Raw genomic sequence first — 27,166 nt, forward strand, 5'->3', positions numbered from 1 at the left:
AAAAAAAAAAAAATATTATTCCCATAAATACATTTCTTTATCTAAATAAAAAAAACAAAACAATAAAAGTACACATATTTAGTATCTCCGCGTCCGTAACGACCCGACCTATAAAACTGGCCCACTAGTTAACCCCTTCAGTAAACACCGTAAGAAAAAAAAAAAAAAAAAACGAGGCAAAAAACAACGCTTTATTATCATACCGCCAAACATAAAGTGGAATAACACGCGATCAAAAAGACGGATATAAATAACCATGGTACCGCTGAAAGCGTCATCTTGTCCCGCAAAAAACGAGCCACCATACAGCGACAACAGCAAAAAAATAAAAAAGTTATAGTACTCAGAATAAAGCGATGCAAAAATAATTATTTTTTTCTATAAAATAGTTTTTATCGTATAAAAGCGCCAAAACATAAAAAAATGATATAAATGAGGTGTCGCTGTAATCGTACTGAACCGAAGATTAAAACTGCTTTATCAATTTTACCAAACGCGGAACGGTATAAACGCCTCCCCCAAAAGAAATTCATGAATAGCTGGTTTTTGGTCATTCTGCCTCACAAAAATCGGAATAAAAAGCGATCAAAAAATGTCACGTGCCCGAAAATGTTACCAATAAAAACGTCAACTCGTCCCGCAAAAAACAAGACCTCACATGACTCTGTGGACTCAAATATGGAAAAATTATAGCTCTCAAAATGTGGTAACGCAAAAAATATTTTTTGCAATAAAAAGCGTCTTTCAGTGTGTGACGGCTGCCAATCATAAAAATCCGCTAAAAAACCCGCTATAAAAGTAAATGAAAAAAATGTATTTATTTCCATTTTCCCATTAGGGTTAGGGCTAGGGTTAGGGTTAGGGCTAGGGTTAGGGCTAGGGCTAGGGTTAGGGCTAGGGTTAGGGCTAGGATTAGGGCTAGGGTTAGGGCTAGGGTTAGGGCTAGGGTTAGGGCTAGGGCTAGGGTTAGGGCTAGGGCTAGGGTTAGGGTTGGGACTAGGGTTAGGGTTAGGGTTGGGGCTAGGGTTAGGGCTAGGGTAAGGGCTAGGGTTAGGGTTAAGGCTACAGTTAGGGTTGGGGCTAAAGTTAGGGTTAGGGTTTGGATTACATTTGCGATTGGGATTAGGATTAGGGGTGTGTCTGGGTTAGAGGTGTGGTTAGGGTTACCGTTGGGATTAGGGTTAGGGGTGTGTTTGGATTAGGGTTTCAGTTATAATTGGGGGGTTTCCACTATTTAGGCACATCAGGGGGATCTCCAAACGCGACATGGCGACCGATCTCAATTCCATCCAATTCTGCATTGAAAAAGTAAAACAGTGCTCCTTCCCTTCCGAGCTCTCCCGTGTGTCCAAACAGGAGTTTACCCCAACATATGGGGTATCAGCGTACTCAGGACAAATTGGACAACAACTTTTGGGGTCCAATTTCTCCTGTTACCCTTGGGAAAATACAAAACTGGGGGCTAAAAAATAATTTTTGTGGGAAAAAAAGATTTTTTATTTTCACGGCTCTGCGTTATAAACTGTAGTGAAACACTTGGGGGCTCAAAGTTCTCACAACACATCTAGATAAGTTCGTGGGGGGGTCTAGTTTCCAACATGGGGTCACTTGTGGGGGTTTCTACTGTTTAGGTACATCAGGGGCTCTGCAAACGCAATGTGACGCCTGCAGACCATTCCATTTAAGTCTGCATTCCAAATGGCGCTCCTTCCCTTCCGAGCCCTCCCATGCGCCCAAACGCTGGTTCACCCCACATATGGGGTATCAACGCACTCAGGACAAATTGGACAACAACTTTTGGGGTCCAATTTCTCCTTTTACCCTCGAGAAAATACAAAACTGGGGGCTAAAAAATAATTTTGAGGGGAAATTTTTTATTTTATTTTCACGGCTCTGCGTTATAAACTGTAGTGAAATACTTGGGGGCTCAAAGTTCTCACAACACATCTAAATAAGTTCCTTGGGGGGTCTAGTTTCCAATATGGGGTCACTTGTGGGGGGTTTCTACTGTTTAGGTACATTAGGGGCTCTGCAAACACAATGTGACGCCTGCAGACCATTCCATCTAAGTCTGTATTCCAAATGGCTCTCCTTCCCTTCCGAGCCCTCCCATGCGCCCAAACGCTGGTTCTCCCCCACATATAGGGTATCAGCGCACTCAGGACAAATTGCACAACAACTTTTGGGGTCCAATTTCTACTGTTACCCTCAGGAAAATACAAAACTGGGGGCTAAAAAATTATTTTTGTGGGAAAAAAATTTTGTTTTATTTTTACGGCTCTGCATTATAAACTTCTGTGAAGCTCTTATTGGGTCAAAGTGCTCACCACACATCTAGATAAGTTCCTTAGGGGGTCTACTTTTCAAAATGGTGTCACTTGTGGGGGGTTTCAATGTTTAGGTACATCAGTGGCTCTCCAAACGCAACATGGCGTCCAATCTCAATTCCTGTCAATTTTGCATTGAAAGGTCAAACGGCGCTCCTTCCCTTCCGAGCTCTCCCATGCGCCCAAACAATGGTTTACCCCCACATATGGGGTATCAGAGTACTCAGGACAAATTGTGCCACAACTTTTGTGGTCCAATTTCTTCTCTTACCATTGGGAAAATAAAAAATTGGGGGCGAAAAGATAATTTTTGTGAAAAAAAAATGATTTTTTATTTTTACGGTTCTGCATTATAAACTTCTGTGAAGCACTTGGTGGGTCAAAGTGCTCACCACACCTCTAGATAAGTTCCTTAGGGGGTCTACTTTCCAAAATGGTGTCACTTGTGGGGGGTTTCAATGTTTAGGCACATCAGTGGCTCTCCAAACGCAACATGGCGTCTCATCTCAATTCCTGTCAATTTTGCATTGAAAGGTCAAACGGCGCTCCTTCCCTTCCGAGCTCTCCCATGCGCCCAAACAATGGTTTACCCCCACATATGGGGTATCAGAGTACTCAGGACAAATTGTGCCACAACTTTTGTGGTCCAATTTCTTCTCTTACCATTGGGAAAATAAAAAATTTGGGGCGAAAAGATAATGTTTGTGAAAAAAAATGATTTTTTATTTTTACGGTTCTGCATTATTAACTTCTGTGAAGCACTTGGTGGGTCAAAGTGCTCACCACACCTCTAGATAAGTTCCTTAGGGGGTCTACTTTCCAAAATGGTGTCACTTGTGGGGGGTTTCAATGTTTAGGCACATCAGTGGCTCTCCAAACGCAACATGGCGTCCCATCTCAATTCCAGTCAACTTTGCATTGAAAAGTCAAATGGCGCTCCTTCCCTTCCGAGCTCTGCCATGCGCACAAACTGTGGTTAACCCCCACATATGGGGTATCAGCGTACTCAGGACAAATTGTACAACAACTTTTGGGGTCCATTTTCTCCTGTTACCCTTGGCAAAATAAAACAAATTGGAGCTGAAGTAAATTTTTTGTGAAAAAAAGTTAAATGTTAATTTTTATTTAAACATTCCAAAAATTCCTGTGAAGCACCTGAAGGGTTAATAAACTTCTTGAATGTGGTTTTGAGCACCTTGAGGGGTGCAGTTTTTAGAATGGTGTCACACTTGGGTATTTTCTATCATATAGACCCCTCAAAATGACTTCAAATGAGATGTGGTCCCTAAAATAAAATGGTGTTGTAAAAATGAGAAATTGCTGGTCAACTTTTAACCCTTATAACTCCCTAACAAAAAAAAATTTTTGGTTCCAAAATTGTGCTGATGTAAAGTAGACATGTGGGAAATGTTACTTATTAAGTATTTTGTGTGACATATCTCTGTGATTTAATTGCATAAAAATTCAAAGTTGGAAAATTGCGAAATTTTCAAAATTTTCGCCAAATTTCCGTTTTTTTCACAAATAAACGCAGGTAATATCAAAGAAATTTTACCACTATCATGAAGTACAATATGTCACGAGAAAACAATGTCAGAATCACCGGGATCCGTTGAAGCGTTCCAGAGTTATAACCTCATAAAGGGACAGTGGTCAGAATTGTAAAAATTGACCCGGTCCATAACGTGCAAACCACCCTTGGGGGTAAAGGGGTTAATATTTTTGGAAGTTGGAGTGTTTTTTTTTTTTTTTAGATTTGGCTATATTAGGAGGATATCTGTTTGTGCAGGTAACTATTACTGTGCAGAATTATTAGGCAACTTAATAAAAAACAAATATATTCCCATGTCACTTGTTTATTTTCACCAGGTAAACCAATATAACTGCACAAAATTTAGAAATAAACATTTCTGACATGCAAAAACCAAACCCGCAAAAATTAGTGACCAATATAGCCACCTTTTCTTTATGATGACACTCAACAGTCTTCCATCCATAGATTCTGTCAGTTGCTTGATCTGTTTACGATCAACATTGCGTGCAGCAGCCACCACAGCCTCCAGACACTGTTCCGAGAGGTTTTCCCTCCCTGTAGATCTCACATTTTATGAGGGACCACAAGTTCTCTGTGGGGTTCAGATCAGGTGAACAAGGGGGCCCATGTCTGGTCTGTGATTTGGCTTGTTTTTTTTTTTTTTTACAGATAAATCAGTTTCTTGCAAGGAAGGACCTGGCAGTTATGTTTTTTGGTTGAATGATTTTGCAGAGAATTGCTATGTAGCCCAAGTCAATGCATAATAGTGCCTTTTGTGTATTTCCTTTGAGTCTAACAGACAGGACAACAAGTCAACTAAATGACCCAATTATAGGTGACATACAGACTCACTGGATAGTACTACCTTAAGTTAAAGGTGTCATCAGGTTCAATTAAACTGATGGCATACCATTAGGATAGGCTCATAAGAATATAATGATTGTCGATGACTCTCAGCACCAAACTGTTTGCAAGAGCCATAACTCCTTTGTTTGGATGGGGCAAAGCTTTAATACCAAGCAAAGAAGATAATTCTATAAATCTGGTATTGTCTAGTACAGGATCACGCAAAGAATAAAGGAAGCACTAATTCAAAACGTGTCTTAGGTATTCAGGAATAAAAATGCTCAAGTATTTGGAGTCCCTGTAATACCGAGCACAGCCATTACTAAGTGTAGGGTATGCAAGCCGATAGAGCAATCTAAACAATGAAGAGACCACAATTCATGACCAAGCACTATGGACCTTTAAACAAACTGTGGGGGTGCAGAGAGCTGAACCCCTATTGATCATGCACCGATGGCTCGGCCCAGAAAAACCTCTTTAAATTAAAGTTCTGTAGCTGTCCAAATGGTTCCAAAATAGATTAAAAAAAAGAAATAAAAAAGAAAAACACCAATACCCAGTGTCATGACTCCGCATCAGTGATTGACTGCAGTCGTCGTGACACTCCATATGATCCTGAAAGCACTACCAGATGGATGGGATTTTTTTATTTTATTTTTGGGGTTAGTTTTTAAAACTTAAAAAAAAAACAAATATCAATAATGGAATCCCCTTTCAGAAGGAGTTTCAAAACTTTTACTGGTAATGAAGTAATGGATTTCATACAACGGTTTTCCTACCAGTAATTTTTTTTTTTTTTTTTTACAAGGAAGTCATAACTTCATCGTGTCTGGAGGGCTGAGACCTCATATTGGAAGCAAAACCAGTCTTTCAGCATAAACCAGTCTACACTGTGTATTAGGAGCGGTCTTGCCTACAGCATTTCACCTTCACAGCAAGTATCATTTCTCAACTTCCTGCTGTGAACTTACCTGTATCAACAGCAGAAAATAACAATGTATGTACAAGAGGCAGAAACAAAGGAGAAGACCGGAGATACTAAAAATGTACTGTTTAAGCCTGATGAGTGGGATCTCGTCGTAATCCTGCCTGATGTGTTCAACGATAAGAATTCCAACCCATTTTCCCTTCCAGGTGGAACCCAGTAATGAGCTCTGCAGCTCCCCTCCTCACAATTTAGGTGCAAGCAGGTGAGCGTAAAAATCGGATATCACATGGACATCAAACTGACCCACGTTATACAATAGTGCTGTTGAGATTATCGATTTTCCCCCTCTCGGTCCAATTGTCCGTGAGAGGCTAAAAGGAAAAATAAATATAAATATATATATATCGCAGTATGCACTACTTTCATCAGTTTCAGATGAGACTCACCCACTCAAATCTATAGGTGCGAGAAAAAAAAATCTTGTATTAGACTGGCACCCAATTTTTACAGACAAGATTTCTATTATAAACCTAGGAAAGTGTATGTGATCATGTACATGTTTTATTGTAGTTGCATGAAAGAGGATTGCACACAGATAGCGTACGGATATAACGAAAAGAAAACACGGTTGGCACATGGATGAAAATCTGAAAAAAAAAATCGCTTACGTTTACTGCATGAAACTCTGTAAATTCTTCACACGCTCGTCTGCATGTACCCTTTATGTTCTCTTAATTCCAGTAAGTGCATGTTTGCTTCAGACCTGCCCTATGTACTGAAAATAATGACACCACTCCAGAGCTGTGTGTAGCAGAGCTGTTTGTGTATATATGCGACAGAAGTGTGTGTATGCGACAGAAGTGTGTGTATGCGACAGAAGTGTGTGTATGCGACAGAAGTGTGTGTATGCGCGCAACAGAAGTGTGTGTATGCGCGCAACAGAAGTGTGTGTATGCGCGTAACAGAAGTGTGCGCGTGTAACAGAACTGTGTGTGTGTGTGTGTGTGTATATGTGTATGTATGTATATACAGCAGAAGAGTGTGCTTGCAGCACTGTTGTGCATATTAGTGTGCTGCAGACAGTGCATATAATGGGCAAGCTGTTAAAGGGAACCTGTCACCCCCAAAATCGAAGATGAGCTAAGCCCACCGGCATCACGGGCTTATCTACAGAATTCTGTAATGCTGTAGATAAGCCCCCAATGTATCCTGAAAGATGAGAAAAAGAAGTTATATTATACTCACCTGAGGGGGCGGTCCGATCCGATGGGCGTCGTGGTCCGATCCGGGACCTCCCATCTTCATAGGATGACGTCCTCTACTGCAGTGCGCAGGCGCTGGGCCTCTCTGACCTTTCCCGGCACCTGCGCACTGCAGTACTTTGCTCTGCCCTCAACAGGGCAGACAAAGTACGCCTGCACCGAGCAGCAGCGTGAAGACAAGAAGAGGATATCATCGTATGAAGATGGGAGGCCCCGGACCGTGACGCCCATCGGACCGGACCGCAGCGGGACCGCCCCTGGGTGAGTATAATCTAACCTCTTTTTCTCATCTTTCAGGATACATCGGGGCTTATCTACTGCATTCCAGAATGCTGTAGATAAGTCCCGGATGTCGGTGGGCTTAGCTCACCTTCGATTTTGGGGGTGACAGGTTCCCTTTAAACTATATGTGTATCATATGTGTTCTGGCAGAGAGACACTGACAGATTACCTCCCTTTTCTACACTAGTGCACTAAAATTGGTGATATTCACCCCTCTCCACTTCTTTACACTGCTTGGAAAGTTCTAATTAGTAGGAAAAGTGTGGTTACATTGCTCAAAAACTTTCTTCAGACTGTTGCTACTGACAGCCAGCGGGGAGTAGAAATGCAGTGTCATAGGCATCATAACCCGAAGTGCCTACCACGCGTTGCGTCTGCTAGATGCAGCAAGATATTTTTTTTCCCTTTTTTGTCTTAAAAGTTACAGCGAGTCAGTGGAGGTAGTTGCAAAATGCGATAAGGCAGTTTCTTGGCTGCATTGGTGACTATTTGATTTGCCATCTGGAGCCCTGAATGATGTGTCACCCATCAAAGCGAGACATCTCGCCATGTGTAGCCAGCTTTGCTTTATACCCACACAGAGCTTTGCACCTAGAATAGTTACTGAAAATGTAATTGTTAAAAAGTTACAGAAAACTGGCGATGGGACTTACCTGCTCAATGACATAGAAGGAGAACTCTAAGTGCTGCCTCTGGAGCATGGGGATAAGATGCCTGAAGAAGATCGGCAGGTGTTCATGGCGATTTCGGAATGGAATAAGGATTGCCACCTGTAACCATTCAAAAGGTAGAAGAGCAAGAAGGTTATCCACTGACTTCATGAAGTGTGTGCAGTATAATTCTGGGTCACTAGCTGGTACTGTAACTGAAAACGAAGAGGAACGTGTTGGCCTCTTGTCCTAGCAATCATTGGGTGTCACGGCACCTCTACTGATGAGGCTAGCTGACATGCCTTGGTGAACCATTTGATTGAAACCTGAACTTATAGAATGCTTGATATATACAAGACCGTTGAATTCCTCCAGTGCCAGCCTCTAGTACCGTTTGCCATGCTTTCCTGCTTACCCGCCTTACTTAAGACAGATGACATAAGAAGCAAGAGGTCCACTTCATTCTAAGAAGCCCTTGCTGCAATGCTTTGTCTTATTTCCTCAGCAAGCTTATTTTCTTCTCAGTGGTTCCCCATGGCAAAAAGCCAATCATTCCTATTCTGATAGCAAGAGCCTTCCTACAATACCACATCCGATGCCCTCAGCATTAGTATGTCACGGTATGTCATGCATGTGCCTCTCAGGAGGACTCCTCACCCTTCTGTGTACAAACCCGGTCTGTACAGGCTGGAACCTGCAATAACCTGGATAACTGCAGGCAACAAGTACAATTTTTTGATGCAGCCAGGGCCAACAGAAGGTAAATAGTTGAAATGAAGGTTTCCTGTACATACAGTCTAATTTTACTTTTCACACATCTTAACTTCACAAAAAGCCTATGGAATTTCCACCTGACATGCCCGACCTTTGCCCAGAGTGTGGAGTAACCTTGGGCACCTCTTATCTTCTACACCCATGCCAGAAGATTAACGGCAATTTGGAGCACATGACTGCATATTTCATACCACCATGTGGACATTAGTCCCTGATAACCAGGTAACGCAGCTACGATTCTTACACCCCAAAAACATTTCTTCTAACTGAACAGATGTTCATAGGGGAGGTCCTGTGCCAGACTCAAAACAATCATGCCAAGTCCTGGAACTTACAATAGTAATAAAAAGCAAGACAGCCCCAGGGGACGTGAGGAAGCAGGGTGGAACGCGAGTCGGGGCTTGCTAGGTGAGCCGCTCTCTTGCAGGTCTGCATGCATCATCTCCAAACACTGGTTTTCCATATATATTTTTGGTCTGAATACTTTCAGCATTCTGTTATTCGCTTTATACTCAGTCCATGGTTCCACTTCAATACACTTATTTTGGTGGAGAGACTATACTATGCTGTACTGGGACATTGGCCTGTATTTTCAGGGGTGGCTGCTTTATGGATAGGCTGTCTCCATGTATAAATAGATCTTTCATTAACTGGATTAATACTTATTTCAGTATACATGACCATGGCATTCATTGTGATTCTAGGATAAATCCTGGGGGAATATACCCTATGAACTTATTTCACATATCATTAGACGCTATTATCCACCACTGCTATTCTATCTGTTTGGTAGAACCATTCATTGTTTATACTTGCATGACATTTGGATGTTACTAATTCTCTACCAATAGGCTCTTTATCTTGTGCAATCACTGAGGCAATCTTGCTTTTTATTAGTATCTTGTATGTTTTAATATACGTTAAATAAAGATATATATACACTACAGATCAAAAGTTTGGACACACCTTCTCATTTAAAGATTTTTCTGTATTTTCATGACTATGAAAATTGTACATTCACACTGAAGGCATCAAAACTATGAATCAACACATGTGGAATTATATACTTAAAAAAGTGTGAAGCAACTGAAATTACCGTATGTCTTATATTCTAGGTTCTTCAAAGTAGCCACCATTTGCTTTGATGACTGCTTTGCACACTCTTGGCATTCTCTTGATGAGCTTCAAGAGGTAGTCACCGGGAATGGTTTTCACTTCACACGTGTGCCCTGTCAGGTTTAATAAGTGGGATTTCTTGCCTTATAAATGGGGTTGGGACCAATAGTTGTGTTGTGCAGCTGATAGTCCTACTGAATAGACTGTTAGAATTTGTATTATGGCAAGAAAAAAAAGCAGCTAAGGCTACTTTCATACTAGCGTCGGATTCAGCCCGTCGCAGTGCGTCGGGCCGAGATTCCGACGCTAGCGTTTGATGTGCCACACAACGGATGCAGTGGATGCATTTCTCCGGCGCATCCGCTGCCCCATTGTGAGGTGCGGGGAGGTGGGAGCGGAGTTCCGGCCGCGCATGCGCGGTCGGAAAAAGCAGTCCGTCTGCAGCAAAAAAATGTTGCATTTAATGTTTTTTGCTCCCGGCGGTCCGCCACAACGACTGTTGCAACGTGTGTCAATATGTCACAATGCGTCGGTAATGTTACTCTATGGGGCAAAAACGCATCCTGCAAACAACTTTGCAGGATGCGATTTTTTCCCCTAAACGACGCATTGTGACGTATTTAAAAAAACGCCAGTGTGAAAGTAGCCTAAGTAAAGAAAAATGAGTGGCCATCATTACTTTAACCCCTTAGTGACAGAGCCAATTTGGTACTTAATGACCGAGCCAATTTTTACAATTCTGACCACTGTTACTTTATGAGGTTATAACTCTGGAACGCTTTAAGGGTATGTTTCCACGTGCAGGAAACGCTGCGTGTCTGACGCTGCATAGAGCCGCAGCGTCAGACACGCAGCGTCCAGATGTTACAGCATAGTGGAGGGGATTTAATGAAATCCCGTCTCCACTATGCGTGGTAACAGGCACGCGGCGGCCCTGCGACTCCGGACATGCTGCGCGTCTTTTCAGATCGCAGCATGTCCGTATATCTTGCGGCGACGCTGCGTCGCCGCAAGATATAGCACAGGGCCCTATGCGATGGGTGCGATGATGCCGGATGTGTGCTGTGAACACATCCGGCATCATCGTGTCCCAGAAGGGGGCGGGGCTTAGCGCAGAGCGGCAAAGCCGCTCCGACGATACCGCCGGCCATCCTGATCGTGGACACGCAGCCTAACAGATCCCGCTGTTTCTGAGAATGTTTTTTTTGCGATTATTTATGAAATAAACGGAAATATGGCGAAAATTTATAAAATTTTGCAATTTTCAAACTTTGTATTTTTATGCCCTTAAATCAGAGAGATGTCACGAAAAATAGTTAATAAATAACATTTCCCACCTGTCTACTTCACAGCAGCACAATTTTGGAAACAAAATTTTTTTTTGTTAGGGAGTTATAATGGTTAAAAGTTGACCAGCAATTTCTCATTTTTACAACACCATTATTTTTTAGGGACCACATCACATTTTAAGTCATTTTGAGGGGTCTATATGATAGAAAATAAAGTGTGACACCATTCTAAAAACTACACCCCTCAAGGTTCTCAAAACCACATTCAAGAAGTTTATTAACCCTTTACGTGCTTCACAGGAACTGAAACAATGTGGAAGGAAAAAATGAACATTTAATTTTTTTTTGCAAACATTTTACTTCAGAACCATTTTTTTTATTTTCACAAGTGTAAAAACAGAAATTAAACAATAAATTTTGTTGTGCAATTTCTCCTGAATACGCCGATACCACATATGTGGGGGTAAACCACTGTTTCGGCGCGCCGCTGAGCTTGGAAGAGAAGGAGTGCCATTTTACTTTTTCAATGCAGAATTGGCTGGAATTGAGATCGGACGCCATATCGCGTTTGGAGAGCCCCTGATGTGCCTAAACAGTGGAAACCCCCCACAAGTGACACCATTTTGGAAACTAGACCTCTTAAGGAACTTATCTAGATGTGTGGTGAGAACTTTGAATGCCCAAGTGCTTCACAGAAGTTTATAAGGCAGAGTCGTGAAAATAAAAAATATTTTCTCCACAAAAAAGATTTTTTAGCCCCCAAGTTTTTATTTTCACAAGGGTAACAAGAGAAATTGGACCCCAAAAGTTGATGTCCAATTTGTCACGAGTATGCTGGTACCCCATATGTGGGGGTAAACCATTGTTTGGGCGCACGGCAGAGCTCGGAAGGAAGGAGCGCTGTTTTGGAATGCAGACTTTGATAGAATGGTCTGCGGGCGTTATGTTACGTTTGCAGAGCCCCTGATGTACCTAAACAGTAGAAACCCCCCACAAGTGACCCCATTTTGGAAACTAGACCCCCCAAGGAACTTATCTAGATGTGTGATGAGAACTTTGAATGCCCAAGTGCTTCACAGAAGGTTATAATGCAGAGTTGTGAAAATAAAATAAAAAAATTTTTCCACAAAAAAGATTTTGTAGCCCCCAAGTTTTTATTTTCACTTTCACAAGGGTAACAGGAGAAAATGGACCGCAAAAGTTTTTGTCCAATTGATCCAGAGTACGCTGATGCCCCATATGTGGGGGTAACCCACTGTTTGGGCGCACGGCAGAGCTCAGAAGGGAGGGAGCACCATTTGACTTTTTGAGCGCAAAATTGGCTGTCGTGTTTGGAGACCCCCTGATGTACCAAAACAGTGGAAACCCCCCAATTCTAACTCCAACCCTAACCCCAACACACCCCTAAACCTAATCCCAACCCGATCCATAATCCTAATCACAATCCTAACGATAATCACAACCCTAACCCCAAAACAACCCTAATGTCAACCCTAACCATAACCCTAATCAAAACCCTAAATCCAACACACCCCTAATCCTAATCTCAACCCTAACCTCAATCCTAACCCTAATCCCAATACACCCCTAATCCCAATCCTAACCTTAGCCATAATCCCAAACCTAACCCTAATCCCAAGCGTAACCCTTATGCCAACCCTAACCCCAATACCAACCCTAATCCAAACCCTAACCCTTATCCCAACTCTAACCTTAACTTTAGCCACAACCCTAGCCCTAACTTTAGCCCCAACCCTAAGGCTACTTTCACACTTGCGTCATTTGGCATCCGTCGCAATCCGTCGTTTTGGACAAAAAACGGATCCTGCAAATGTGCCCGCAGGATGCGCTTTTTGCCCATAGACTTGTATTGCTGACGGATCGCGACGGATGGCCACACGTCGTGTCCGTCGTGCACTGGATCAGTTGTGTTTTGGCAGACCGTCGGCACAAAAAAGCGTTCAATACAACGATTTTTTGTATGTCGCGTCCGCCATTTCTGACCGCGCATGCGTGGCCGTAAATGTTATTCCATCTGGTTTGCGTTTGGCTATACCATCATTAATTTTTCAACAGGACAATGACCCCAAACACACCTCCAGGCTGTGTAAGGGCTATTTGACCAAGAAGGATAGTGATGGGGGCTATACCAGATGACTTGGCCTCCACAGTCACCAGACCTGAACCCAATCGAGATGGTTTGGGCTGAGTTGGGCCACAGAGTGAAGGCAAAAGGGCCAACAAGTGCTAAGCATCTCTGGGAACTCCTTCAAGATTGTTGGAAGACCATTCCCGGTGACTACCTCTTGAAACTCATCAAGAGAATGTCAAGAGTATGCAGAGCAGGCAAAGCAAGAAGTGGCTACTTTAAAGAACCTAGAATAGAAGACATATTTTCAGTTGTTTCACACTTTTTTGTTAAGTATATAATCCCACATGTGTTAATTCATAGTTTTGATGCCTTCAGTGTGAATGTACAATTTTCATAGTCATGAAAATACAGAAAAATCTGTAAATGAGAAGGTGTGTCTAAACTTTTGGTCTGTACTGTGTATTGTCCATATTGGCATAACAATTGCACCATTTGAATCTCTATGACCTCGGTTGGTGGGATTTTTGTTTTTCATAGCGGAGCATGGTTGATTTAAGGAGTGTTGTAAGCGGATTCATTATGAACAAGCAAGCTCTGACCGGCTGACCATGCCTGTTTAACTCAATGAATGTGGAGAATTTAGCCTTTTTCAAATCTTCATTTTTCACATTGACATGAGACACCATAGTGGACCCTTTTAAAAGTCAATGGGGTCTGACAGGTACAGATATTGACCATAGTACTTGTGGCACAGCACTGTGGCTTCTGTAAGGCTGGGTTCACATTGCGTTAGTGGGTGTCCACTAACGGAATCCGTTACATGGCGAAATTGGCGCAATTAACGCAATGTAACGTATCCGTTAGCGTACCCATTGACTGCAATGTGCTAACGGATCACTAACGCATCGCTCACATATGCCTTTTTTTGCCATGCGTCAGCGATGTGCCGTTAGTTTTGGACGGACCTCGAACGCTGCTTGCAGCGTTCAGGGTCCGTTCTTCGCTAGTGCAGATCTGGCATCTGCGCTAGCGGGATTGCCAAACGCAATCCCTTTTTGGACATTGCGTTAGCGCAATCCGTTAGCGTATCTGCTAAACGGATTGCACTAACGCAATGTGAACCTAGCCTTACAATCAGAAGAAGCAATACAAAAGTGAGCAGGGTCTTATTTCTGATATCCAACATGCCCCATTCTTCCATTCCTCAATAGAAGCCATGCTGGGACTGACATGCATTCAATTCACGTCTTTCTGCCACAATCAGGGGCCAGACTGAGGTTTATTGGATTCCCAACACTTGTGACCAGTTGTATTTTTCTGGTGGACACATTTCTTGGATTACTGACGCTCCTTTAGATGCACATTGCGTTCTTCCGATGCATTACTGTAAGGAGGGTAATATATCTAGACTTTTGGAGTTTGCATTTTGCATTTCTCAGGGTAGTTGGGTAAAGATAAAATTGCCACTGAATTGAAAGAAAATAATGGGCAAAATGGTTTCAACCATAAACCATGCCTTTCATATATATCATATAAAGAAAACAATAATTTAGAGATTATTAATAGAGAATTTTGTCTCAAAGGACGCAGATTACCAATCACACTTTGCTCAGGAAATGACCAGTTTTTACTCCGGCCAAAGCCACAAATATTCATTAAACATAAGCGGTAAAAAGCCACAAAATACAGATGTGCTTTATAAATAATCCATTTTATGACCGGGATTGTGACATCAAAAATCAGATTAAAGCAAAGACAGATCAAATACTTATACTAAGACCGTGCCTGGATTATTAGAGGGGAATATGACAGATAAACGGTAAATTGTTTAAAGGCAATTTGTTCTCATGCAATCTACAAAGCGGCTGCAAGCAGCAACAACAGCGATAAGCCCAGCTAACTGCATAGTAATGGCTGATGGGAGCAGCTCTTATCTGGCCTGGTCCTTATTATATACAGGTGCTTCTCACAAAATTAGAATATCATCAAAAAGTTAATTTATTTCAGTTCTTCAATACAAAAAGTGAAACTCATATTATATAAGAAAAAATACATTTTTTTTACTCCTTTTGCATCAATTACTGCATCAACGCAGTGTGGCATGGAGGCGATCAGCCTGTGGCACTGCTGAGGTGTTATGGAAGCCCAGGAGCCTTCAGCTTGTCTGCATTGTTGGGTCTGGTGTCTCTCATCTTCCTCTTTACAATACCCCACAGATTCTTTATGGGGTTAAGGTCTGGCGAGTTTGCTGGCCAATCAAGCACAGTGATACTGTTGTTTATAAACCAGGTATTGGTACTTTTGGCAGTGTGGAGAGGTGGCAAGTCCTGCTGTAGAATGAAATTTCCATCTCCAAAAAGCTTGTCGGCAGAGGGAGGCATGAAGTGCTCTAAAATTTCCTGGTAGATGGCTGCGCTGACTTTGGTCTTGATAAAACAAAGCGGACCTACACCAGCAGATGACATGGCTCCCCAAACCATCACTGATTGTGGAAACTTCACACTAGACCTCAGGCACCTTGGATTGTGGCCTCTCCACTCTTCCTCCAGACTCTATGACCTTGATTTCCAAATGAAATTCAAAATTTACTTTCATCTGAAAACAACACCTTGGATCACTGAGTATCAGTCCAGTTCTTTTTCTCCTTGGCCCAGGTAAGAAGCTTCTGGCATTGTCTATTGGTCATGAGTGGCTCGACTCAAGGAATATGACACTTGTAGTCCATGTCCTGGATAGGTCTGTGTGTGGTGGCTCTCGAAGCAATAACTCCAGCAGCAGTCCACTCCTTGTGAATCTCCCCCAAATTTTTAAATGGGTTTTTCTTAATAATCCTTTCAAGGCTGTGGTTATCCCGGTTGCTTGTGCACCTTTTTCTAATCACACTTTTTCCTTCCATTGAACTTTCCATTAATATGCTTGGATACAACACTCTGTGAACAGCCAGCTTCTTTAGCAATGACCTTTTGTGGCTTACCCTCCTTGTGGAGTGTCAATGACTCCCTTCTGGACATCTGCCAAGTCACCAGTCTTCCCCGTGATTGTGGAGCTACTGAAAGACCAAGGGACCCTTTTAAACACTTAGGAAGCATTTTCAAGTGTTTTTTTGTTAATTATTCTAATTTAATGACATAATGACTTTTGGGTTTTCATTGGCTGTAAACCATAATCTTCAACATTAACAGAAATAAACTCTTGAAATAGATCACTGTTTGTAATGACTCTATATAATATAGGAGTTTCACTTTTTGTATTGATGAACTGAAATAAACTTTGTTGATATTCAAATTATTTAGAAGGTAGTGGCTGATGGGAGCAGCTCTCATCTGGCCTGGTCCTTATTATATATACAGTTCAAACTAACACTTTACATACACTAAATAAAAAGGCACATATGCATGTTTTTCTCAATATCTGACTTGATATCAGAATAAACCTTTCCCGTTTTAGGTCAATTAGGATTACCATAATTATTAATATTTGCCAAATGACAGCATCATGAAAGAGAGAATGTGTTAAGGCATTTTTATTACTTACTGCAAAGTCAAAGGTTTACATACTGTACATTTCATTAGTATTTGGTACCATTGTCCTTAAACTGAATGACTTGGGTCAAATGTTTGTGATATCCTTCCACAAGCTTCTCACAATAGTTGGTTGGAATTTGGGCCCATTCCTCTGACAAAACTGGTGTAACTGATCCAGGTCTGTAGGTTGCCTTGCTCGCACCGGCCTTTTCAGCTTTTGCTCATAATAGGATTGAGATCAGGGCTTTGTGATGGCCGCTCCAAAACATTGACTTTGTTATCCTTAAGCCACTTTGTTACCATTTTGGCAGTATGCTTCGGGTCATTGTCCATTTGGAAGACCCATTTCCGCCCAAGCTTTAACTTCCTGGCTGAGGTCTTGAGATGTTGCTTCAGTACTGCCAAAATTTTCTTTTCTCATGATGCCATCTATTTTGTGAAGTGCACGAGTCCTTCCTGCAGCAAAACAATCCCACAAAATGATGCTGCCACCCCTGTGTTTCACAGTTGGGATGGTGTTTTTAGGCTTCCCAGCTTCTCCCTTTTTCCTCCAAACCTAATGATGGTCATTATACCCCAAAAGTTAAATTTTAGTTTAATCAGACCACAGGACGTCTCCAGAAATTAAGGTCTTTGTTCCTGTGTTCATTTGCAAACATTAATCTGGCTTTTTTATGTTTCTTTTGGAGTAATGGCTTCTTCCTGGCAGAGTGGCCTTTCATTCTATGTTGATACAACACTCGTTTCTCTCTGGATATTGACACAATCTTACCAACTTCTGCCATCATCTTCACAAGGTCTTTTTCTTTTGTCCTTGGGTTGATAAACACATGTTGGACCAAAGCACGTTCATCTCTGGGACACAGAACCCTGCGGTATGATGGCGCTTACAAACACATGGCATCATCATATAGGCAGTCCAGAACTGTTTAAAAGCATATCCAAATCCGAAAAAACTTGGCACTCTAGATGAATAATTATCATATGCAAAAGGTTTATTTATGTGCATCCATAAAGGCAAGTTGAACGTTTTCGATCCACATCCGGACCTTCATCAGAACAAATATAAGAGATATGGTGCAGGGAGAAACGGTAATCCTGTCTCTATAAATTCCAATATTGGTAGGGTAGCCTGGATGCAGCAAGAAGTCCTGGGCTGGATACTCTACTTGAGCACCTACTCTATACACTACTACGAGTGCCGTGTTGTTCTATTATTACATTGTTTAAAGGCATAGTAATCTTAGTGTATGTAAACTTTTGACTTTGCAGTAAGTAATAAAAATGCCTTAAAACATTCTCTTTCATTAGTCTGTAATTTGGAAAATAATAATTATGGCAATCCTAAATTACCCAAGATGTGAAAGGCTTTTTCTGATTTCATGTCAAATATTGAGAAAAACCATGCAAATGTCTCTTTATATAGTGTATGTAAACTCCGGGTTTCAACTGTATATAACTGTATGGTAACGGCTGATGGGAGCAGCTCTTATCTGGCCCGGTCCCTTATTATGCACCGAGCCGTGGGGGAAGGCTTCAGCGGTGAGGAGCATATTCTTTTCCTCCGTGCACCTGTGCAGTCTTGCATAAGAGCCAAAAGGAATATTAACAAATTTTCTATAAGCTCAGCATACTTTCTGTCACTAAGTATAAGGTGCAGTAAAAACTTGAGTGCCTCATTGTAATTAGTATATTCATTGGAAACATTTTTCGAACTACATAATGATCACCATTTTCATCATGATGTTTGCTATGAAGCACATTTTACAGAACGCAATTACACCTCTGCTTATGAATCGAGCCTGCAGCTGGCGAGTGACGGATGCAGGACTAATGGTATGCCGCCATGAGGGTCTGCGCTCCAGGAGATGGACATGTTTTTTCATTCTCCTTTTTACTGAATTTACATCAGCCCAATACATGGTGGTGAAGCTGAAGAAACCGTCCCCTACTGTTCAGGCGGCCATGGGAGAACAGGTACTGTGACCTCAGCACTTTTAGTGGATTCAATGGAAACCTGGGTCCGACCAACAGAGATCTAATGAGAACAGCAAAAGGGGAAACAAGAAACCAGCGTGCTGCTAAAACTCTGCTGTCAATGGGGGCTTCTTTATTAATTATCTGTGTGCGGGACCCCTCATCGCCATCAGCCAGAACCGTAAGATGCGAGAACTATGCTGCTTCCTCGAGCTGCCATGCCATTACAGCATAGGAGCGGTGCTCGTACCATCTCTTGAGGGGGCCTGTTACACAGCAACACCACAATCTAACAGTAGGTAGTAGAGTGATAGGACATAAGGCACACAATGGGGTACGGCAAAGTGGATATGGCAAACCATTGGTCCAACAATTGCTCCAGTCTTTGCCATGTGCGAAAAACCATTTACATTATGGCCATGTGCTGGCAGTGACACTGGTCATGATGACAGCCATCATACAGGATGAACACAGCAACGCCGGTTTGTGTAATTTATTAAGGGTTTTCCAGTGTCAGGAAACCTCTGTCCCTTGACTGCAATTTGTGCTTTACTCACGCTCCTCAGGTCCAGCGCGGAGTCTCTGCCACTGCTCCTGTGAGTGTTATTGTCTGCAGCGCCGACATTATTGCAACCAAACCAGTGAGCTCAGCTGATGTTATCATCTCAAGTAGACCACAGAGCTTAGTTACTGGCCACAGCGCCGTCAGATCTGCACACACAGCCCTTGCCGGGAGGAGAAGCAGGGACTCGGCGTTACACCCGGTGAGGGCGAAGAACGTTAGTTTGCTCTTTGTTGTTAAAAAAAAAATGCACATGGGACAAGGGTTTTTTGAATCTACTAATAAACCCTTTTGAAAAAAACAAACCTTTTTTTGTATTATTTTTTGTCTAACCTCACTGGGGCAGAGTACCAACTCTGGATGGAGCCAGTGAATAGGTGCAGGCTTGCTTTTGGAAGTAGGCAGCCACATTCTTGTAGCCCTGGAACAGGACAGAATAATGCGCACATCACAATGAGGGGCGGTAAGTAACTAAAGGATTTCTTAACACAGCTCCACGAACATGTGAGGCTTGTGAATTCCCGGTGTTAACAGTGAATAAGGACACAGATTATAAACTCTACATTGCGCACATGTTGGGCCATTATATGGATTCTCGTATATAGGACCGGAATTTTCAGCAAATGTGTTATTGCAAAAGTAAATGGGTTATTTATGAAGTTGTTTGCAAGGGAAAAACAAATGTACTGGCCACGGCAATCAACCAGGAACCAGGCGGTAATCTGTGACCGACGTTAGAAAGTGTGACTAGGTTTATAAAAAAGCCTTCTGCGCAGAACAGAAAATTACCTGTAGTTTCCCTTGATTCGAACTTACTGCGTCACCCCTGCTTTATATGTGCAGACGTTTCTTCTATTCACTGATATGAGTGGCGTGCGACCATGCACACGGCCAGTCTTTCCACTCTGCTGTCAAAGTGAAGCGATTCCCACTTATATCCCATGTGTAGGTGGCCAATTTGACAGCATATAATTAATCGCTCACGTCGCACTGTAATTTGCTGATCTGACATTTGTGTAGCTGCCAACTGGAATGATTTCTTGTGGCCGCTGAGCCGATATTGGGGAGTGATAAGCAATCAGCTAGAAAGCCGCCATCTTGCCCAGTCATCTCACCTTCCAGCGAGGGGTGCAGTCTGCAGGTTTCCAGTGCCCTCCTGGCCCAATATTCATGGCAGAGAATTGCTGGTGAATTTCTTCTAACGTGATCTCACTCATATTGATGTCCGTGGGGCCACCTGCAGTGAAGAACAATTCCAATGAATAGCTGAGATTTCACAACGTTTTTGCCCGTCTTCATTTTATGGCGTGGGATTGTGCTCTTGGTAAGCTCACCTTGGGTGAGGCCATTACAAGTCAACGCATGAAAATTAGTCATTTAATTATAAACTTTTATTTGTGTTGTAATAAGGAAGTTACAGGGCCCTGAAGTTCGCTATCGTTATATCCTTCAGAAGACAGCTGTCACAAACGGAGGATAGAAACTGGGCATTTTACTCACACCTCCACCCTCAAGACTGGCGCTGCTCAATAAGGACATCCCTCCAATATGGAAAGGGAGCAATGATGGAAATAGATCGCACATGCAATTACCGTACTCCCAGTACTCACCAGTTTAATGAAGGTCCCATGGTGCACTGAAGAGGTCATAGCGCTGTACACTGTGCCCATAAATGGCACTGCAGGTTCTCAAATGTGAGAGCGTGCAGGACCATCCATACCCTGTACAGTGCTGTAGGGGTTGGGTGTCTGAGGGTCTCACCCCATCGTTCGGATATGGAGTACTGATCCCAAGATTAGGTTACTAACATGAAAGTCTTGAAAACCCTTTTAATCTATAGTTTTGGCCTCAAACTCTTACATGAAATGCTGTTGGCCCTCTCTAAATCTGGTGTATTGCGCCATTACTTTGGTGACTATTTTCCCAGGCTCCATTGTCTTTGATAGGAACATTATATGGAATTTGATGGAGGGGGACGATTATTGACTTATGTGAAAGCAGCATGGAAATATGGACGGATGTGTGCACTGTCCCATAGACTACCACTGGCTTCATATAATAGAGCCAAATAAAAAACACACGGAAAGGAGATGTTAAAACCATATATACTCATCTCCTGTAAGGAACATCCCATTTAAGAACGGTTTATAAAGTAATTTTAGTGTTACTAGCTGAGCATGGGTGCTCGCGGTATTCAGCTTAGAAGGTGGATGTGCATATTGTATTCATTTAGTATGGCCCTAACTGGAGTTCCATGTCAGTAATGGTCAGCATGCTTCACTAGATTGGGGTGGGGGGTCCTCACAATGTGACAAGCAAATGTGTTCTGCTCCATACAATGAAATGATAGTTGATGGTGGGACCACCCCAATGACCTAGGTTTGATTGCATCAAGAAGTAGGAAGTATATTTTGCCGTGGAAAATTTTTTTTACATGAGAATAACCGCTTCTTACTGAAAGAATCCCAGACCCTGAACATGGAATAGAAGTTGGGTCAGTATGGAGCTGCGAGTACATATACAGTATATGCCACCCCACCAGGGATAAAGACTTCCGCATACCTGCAGGAACTGAAGATGGGGCTTGTATCTTGAATATAGCTAAGTACATAGACATTTTTTCACATTTTAAAGGTTTTTAAACAACTTTAAAACTAATTTCAATGTTTTTTCTGGAACCTCAGTAGCAGCTCACCAAGCAGCATATCAAAGGGCCTGAGAAAACGCTCAGCTGGTTCTAGGATGACGCATTCGAAAAAGCTGTCGAGAACAAAGCTGCTGCAGAGAAGGGCTGACGTTTTCTAAAAAGGTTTCATTTACAAAAAAATAAAATAAATCTGCTCTTGCAATCTTGTAAATCTCCAGTTCTAAGGATGAGTCATATCCTACAGTATAATATAACCATACTAGCATGGTGGCTCAGTGGTTAGCATTGTTGCTTTGCAGCACTGGTTCCTGGGTTCAAATCCCACCGAGGACAATATCTGCAAGGAGTTTGTATGTTCTCCCCGTGTTTGCGTGGGTTTCCTCTGGGGTCTCAGGTTTCCCCCCACACTCCAAAGACATACTGATAGGGAATGTAGATTGTAAGCCCCAATGGGGACAGCGATGATGTATGTATGTAAAGACCTGTGGCACTATAGGAGTAAAATACATAAATACTAGCAGTCACCACACAGAAGCAGGGGCCAGCACTATGAGAGCACACAACTCGGAGGGGTCTACAATATTCCTTATCTCGCACATCTTCCCTACCAGCTCCATCTATCAAAATAAATGAAATCACACTTTCCCCTGTCCTCAAAATCCACTGCCTCGGATTAACCCTTGACTCTGACCTGTCCTTCAAACCGCACATCCAAGCTCTCGCCACCTCCAGCTCAAAAATATTTCCAGAATCCCTCCTTTCCTCAACCTACCAAAATGCATGACAATCATCTCCCGCCTCGACTACTGCAACATCCTCCTCTGTGGCCTACCTTCTAAGGCTGGAGTCACACTCCGCGTAAGACAATACGGTCCGTATATTACGGCCGTAATACGCTGAAAAGTCCCCAAAATAGTGGTCCGTAGCTCCTCCATAGGCAGGGTGTGTCAGCGTATTTTGCGCATGGCATCCTCCGTATGTAATCCGTATGGCATCCGTACTGCGTGTTTTTCTCGCAGGCTTGCAAAACCAACATACGGCTATAGAAGGGATCCATGTGTAAAAAACAATATATATATATATATACAGTGGGGCAAAAAAGTATTTAGTCAGTCAGCAATAGTGCAAGTTCCACCACTTAAAAAGATGAGAGGCGTCTGTAATTTACATCATAGGTAGACCTCAACTATGGGAGACAAACTGAGAAAAAAAAATCCAGAAAATCACATTGTCTGTTTTTTTAACAATTTATTTGCATATTATGGTGGAAAATAAGTATTTGGTCAGAAACAAAATTTCATCTCAATACTTTGTAATATATCCTTTGTTGGCAATGACAGAGGTCAAACGTTTTCTGTAAGTCTTCACAAGGTTGCCACACACTGTTGTTGGTATGTTGGCCCATTCCTCCATGCAGATCTCCTCTAGAGCAGTGATGTTTTTGGCTTTTCGCTTGGCAACACGGACTTTCAACTCCCTCCAAAGGTTTTCTATAGGGTTGAGATCTGGAGACTGGCTAGGCCACTCCAGGACCTTGAAATGCTTCTTACGAAGCCACTCCTTCGTTGCCCTGGCGGTGTGCTTTGGATCATTGTCATGTTGAAAGACCCAGCCACGTTTCATCTTCAATGCCCTTGCTGATGGAAGGAGGTTTGCTCTCAAAATCTCACGATACATGGCCCCATTCATTCTTTCATGTACCCGGATCAGTCGTGCTGGCCCCTTTGCAGAGAAACAGCCCCAAAGCATGATGTTTCCACCACCATGCTTTACAGTAGGTATGGTGTTTGATGGATGCAACTCAGTATTCTTTTTCCTCCAAACACGACAAGTTGTGTTTCTACCAAACAGTTCCAGTTTGGTTTCATCAGACCATAGGACATTCTCCCAAAACTCCTCTGGATCATCCAAATGCTCTCTAGCAAACTTCAGACGGGCCCGGACATGTACTGTCTTAAGCAGTGGGACACGTCTGGCACTGCAGGAGCTGAGTCCATGGTGGCGTAGTGTGTTACTTATGGTAGGCCTTGTTACATTGGTCCCAGCTCGATGCAGTTCATTCACTAGGTCCCCCCGCGTGGTTCTGGGATTTTGGCTCACCGTTCTTGTGATCATTCTGACCCCACGGGGTGGGATTTTGCGTGGAGCCCCAGATCGAGGGAGATTATCAGTGGTCTTGTTTGTCTTCCATTTTCTAATTATTGCTCCCACTGTTGATTTCTTCACTCCAAGCTGGTTGGCTATTGCAGATTCAGTCTTCCCAGCCTGGTGCAGGGCTACAATTTTGTTTCTGGTGTCCTTTGACAGCTCTTTGGTCTTCACCATAGTGGAGTTTGGAGTCAGACTGTTTGAGGGTATGCACTGGTGTCTTTTTATACTGAAACAAGTTTAAACAGGTGCCATTACTACAGGTAATGAGTGGAGGAAAGAGGAGACTCTTAAAGAAGAAGTTACAGGTCTGTGAGAGCCAGAAATCTTGATTGTTTGTTTCTGACCAAATACTTATTTTCCACCATAAAATGCAAAAAAAATGATAAAAAAACAGACAATGTGATTTTCTGGATTTTTTTTTCTCAGTTTGTCTCTTATAGTTGAGGTCAACCTATGATGTAAATTATAGACGCCTCTCATCTTTTTAAGTGGTGGAACTTGCACTATTGCTGACTGACTAAATACTTTTTTGCCCCACTGTATATATATATATACACACACACACATGTAAAGAGAACAGCCAGACAGCACTACCGCCTATAACAATATAGTGGGAACCGCTCACCTGTGTCCTGTCGGCCAAGGTATGTGATCCTGGGTGCTGTGCTCCGCTGGAAAAACTCCACGTGTAAATCCCAGAGTAAAGAAAAGGAGCGCACTCACTGGTCATCCAGTGCAGGTAACTTTATTCAAACGCTGTGAGATACGTCTTCACGACCGGGGGTGCTGTACAAAGAGTGCGGCGAAGCTAGACGATGGCCGTTTCGCGCCTGGCTGGCGCTTGACTGACCCGTTGAAGCGCCAGCCAGGCGCGAAACGGCCATTGTCTAGCTTCGCCGCACTCTTTGTACAGCACCCCCGGTCGTGAAGACGTATCTCACAGCGTTTGAATAAAGTTACCTGCACCGGATGACCAGTGAGTGCGCTCCTTTTCTTTACTCTGGGAGATATATATTATATTATACATACACACAGATATATATATATATATATATATATATATATATATACACACACACACACATATACATACATAATATATATATATATATATATATATATATATATATATATATATATATATATATATATATATATGTATATGTATATGTATATGTATATGTATATGTATATGTATATGTATATGTATATATATATATATATATATATATATATATATATATATATATATATATATATATATATATACACACATACATAATATTATATCAGTAGACACATATATGTATATATATTATTACTTCATCCAGCGCGAGATAGCTTTAAAGCCGGTAATTCAATTGCCGGCTTTTGCCATCTCCTTCCTAAAACCCGACATGATATGAGACATGGTTTACATACAGTAAACCATCTCATATCACTTTTTTTTGCATATTCCACACTACTAATGTTAAAGGGTTAAAAAAAAACACAGCCACGTTATTAAAAATTATTTTAATGAAATAAAAACAAAGGTTTTAACCCGTTCAGATGGATTTACATCGTGGGACTTTACAGATCTTCGGAAGGTATGTATATTGTTTTTTTTGTTACAGATCGAGGGTCTTCAGTGATTGGATTGAGCGTAGAATAAAATATTACAACAACCTTTGTTTTTATTTCATTAAAATAATTTTTAATAATGTGGTTGTGTGTTTTTTTTAACCCTTTACTAGTATTGGATTAATAATGGATAGGTGTCATAATTGACGCCTCTCCATTATTAATTTGGCTTAATGTCACCTTACAATAGCAAGGTGGCATTAACCCTTCATTACCCCATATCCCACCGCTACACGGGAATGGGAAGAGAGTGGCCAAGTGCCAGAATAGGCGCATCTTCCAGATGTGTATTTTCTGGGGTGGCTGGGGGCAGGTCTTTTTAGCCAGGGGGGGGGGCCAGTAACCGTGGACCCTCTCCAGGCTATTAATATCTGCCCTCAGTCACTGGCTTTACTACTCTGGCGGAGAAAATTGCGCGGGAGCCCACGCCAATTTTTTCTGCCATTTAACCCTTTAATTTAATAGCTAGAATGGCCAAATTTTGCATATACACACTACTAACATTAGTAGTGTAGAATATGCAAAAAAAAAGGTGATATGACATGGTTTACTGTATGTAAACCATGTCTAATATCATGTCGGGTTTAGGAAGGAGATAGCAAAAGCCGGTAATTGAATTTGGTTTTTCTGGCTTCCATAGACTTTCATTGGCGTTTTTTTTGCGCAATACGGTGACAAACGCAGCATGCTGCGATTTTCTACGGCCGTAGAAAGCCGTATAATACTGATCAGTAAAATACAGCAGATAGGAGCAGGGGCATAGAGAATAATTGGGACGTTTGTTAGGCGTGTTTTACGGACGTATTTTCTGCACTCATACGTCCGTAAAACTCGCTAGTGTGACTCCAGCCTAACATTCTTGCACCCCTCCAGTCCATCCTTAACTCTGCTGCCCGACTAATTAATCTCTCTCCTCGCTACACTCCTGCTTCCCCTCTTCGCAAATCCCTTCACTGGCTCCCAATTTCCCAGTGCATCCAGTTTAAATTACGGTACTAACACTGACCTACAAAGCCATCCATAACCTGTCTCCTCCGTATATTTCCACACTAATCTCTCAATATCTTCCCTCACGTAATCTCCCAAGAACTCCTCCTTTCCTCCACGCTTATTTGCTCCTCACCCAATCGCCTCCAAGACTTCTCCCGATTATCCTCCATCCTCTGGAATTCTGTGCCCCAGCACGTCCGGTTATCCACCACATTTGGATCCTTCAAAAGAAACCTGAAAACCCACCTCAACACCATCGGAGCTACTGCAACCCCCGACCTACTGTCTCCTTCCCCATAATCCTGTAGAATGTAAGCCCACAAGGGCAGGGTCCTCTTCCCTCTGTTCCAGTCTGTCATTGTTTGTTTTGTTTACTGTAAGTGATATTTGTATCTTGATGTAACCCAGTCTCATGTACAGCACCATGGAATTAATGGTGCTTTATAAATAAATAATATTACTCCAGCTGCTGCAGAATTTCTTTTTAGAGAGAAAGGGAAGCTTCCTGTCCATTACTACTAGATACGAAACACCTTCACCCTTTTCATAAAGGAGGTCAGCGGTGCTTGTATACCTAGGTTCGGCAGCAGCC

The 27,166-nt window shown here is 42.3% G+C and overlaps 1 protein-coding gene across 1 annotated transcript in view; it reads right to left on the reverse strand.

The window, feature by feature from the left end:
- Positions 1-27,166, reverse strand: part of B4GALT6 (beta-1,4-galactosyltransferase 6) — a 134,494-nt gene that overhangs the window by 19,988 nt on the left and 87,340 nt on the right. The window contains exons 4-5 of the mRNA XM_069731245.1: positions 20,279-20,400; positions 7,833-7,949 (exon numbers count right to left, since the gene is read on the reverse strand). Of these exons, the coding sequence (XP_069587346.1) occupies positions 7,833-7,949; positions 20,279-20,400 (239 nt within the window). The remainder of the gene's footprint in view (positions 1-7,832; positions 7,950-20,278; positions 20,401-27,166) is intronic.

Source organism: Ranitomeya imitator, chromosome 6, assembly GCF_032444005.1.
Source record: "Ranitomeya imitator isolate aRanImi1 chromosome 6, aRanImi1.pri, whole genome shotgun sequence".
NCBI classification, from domain to species: Eukaryota; Metazoa; Chordata; class Amphibia; order Anura; family Dendrobatidae; genus Ranitomeya; species Ranitomeya imitator.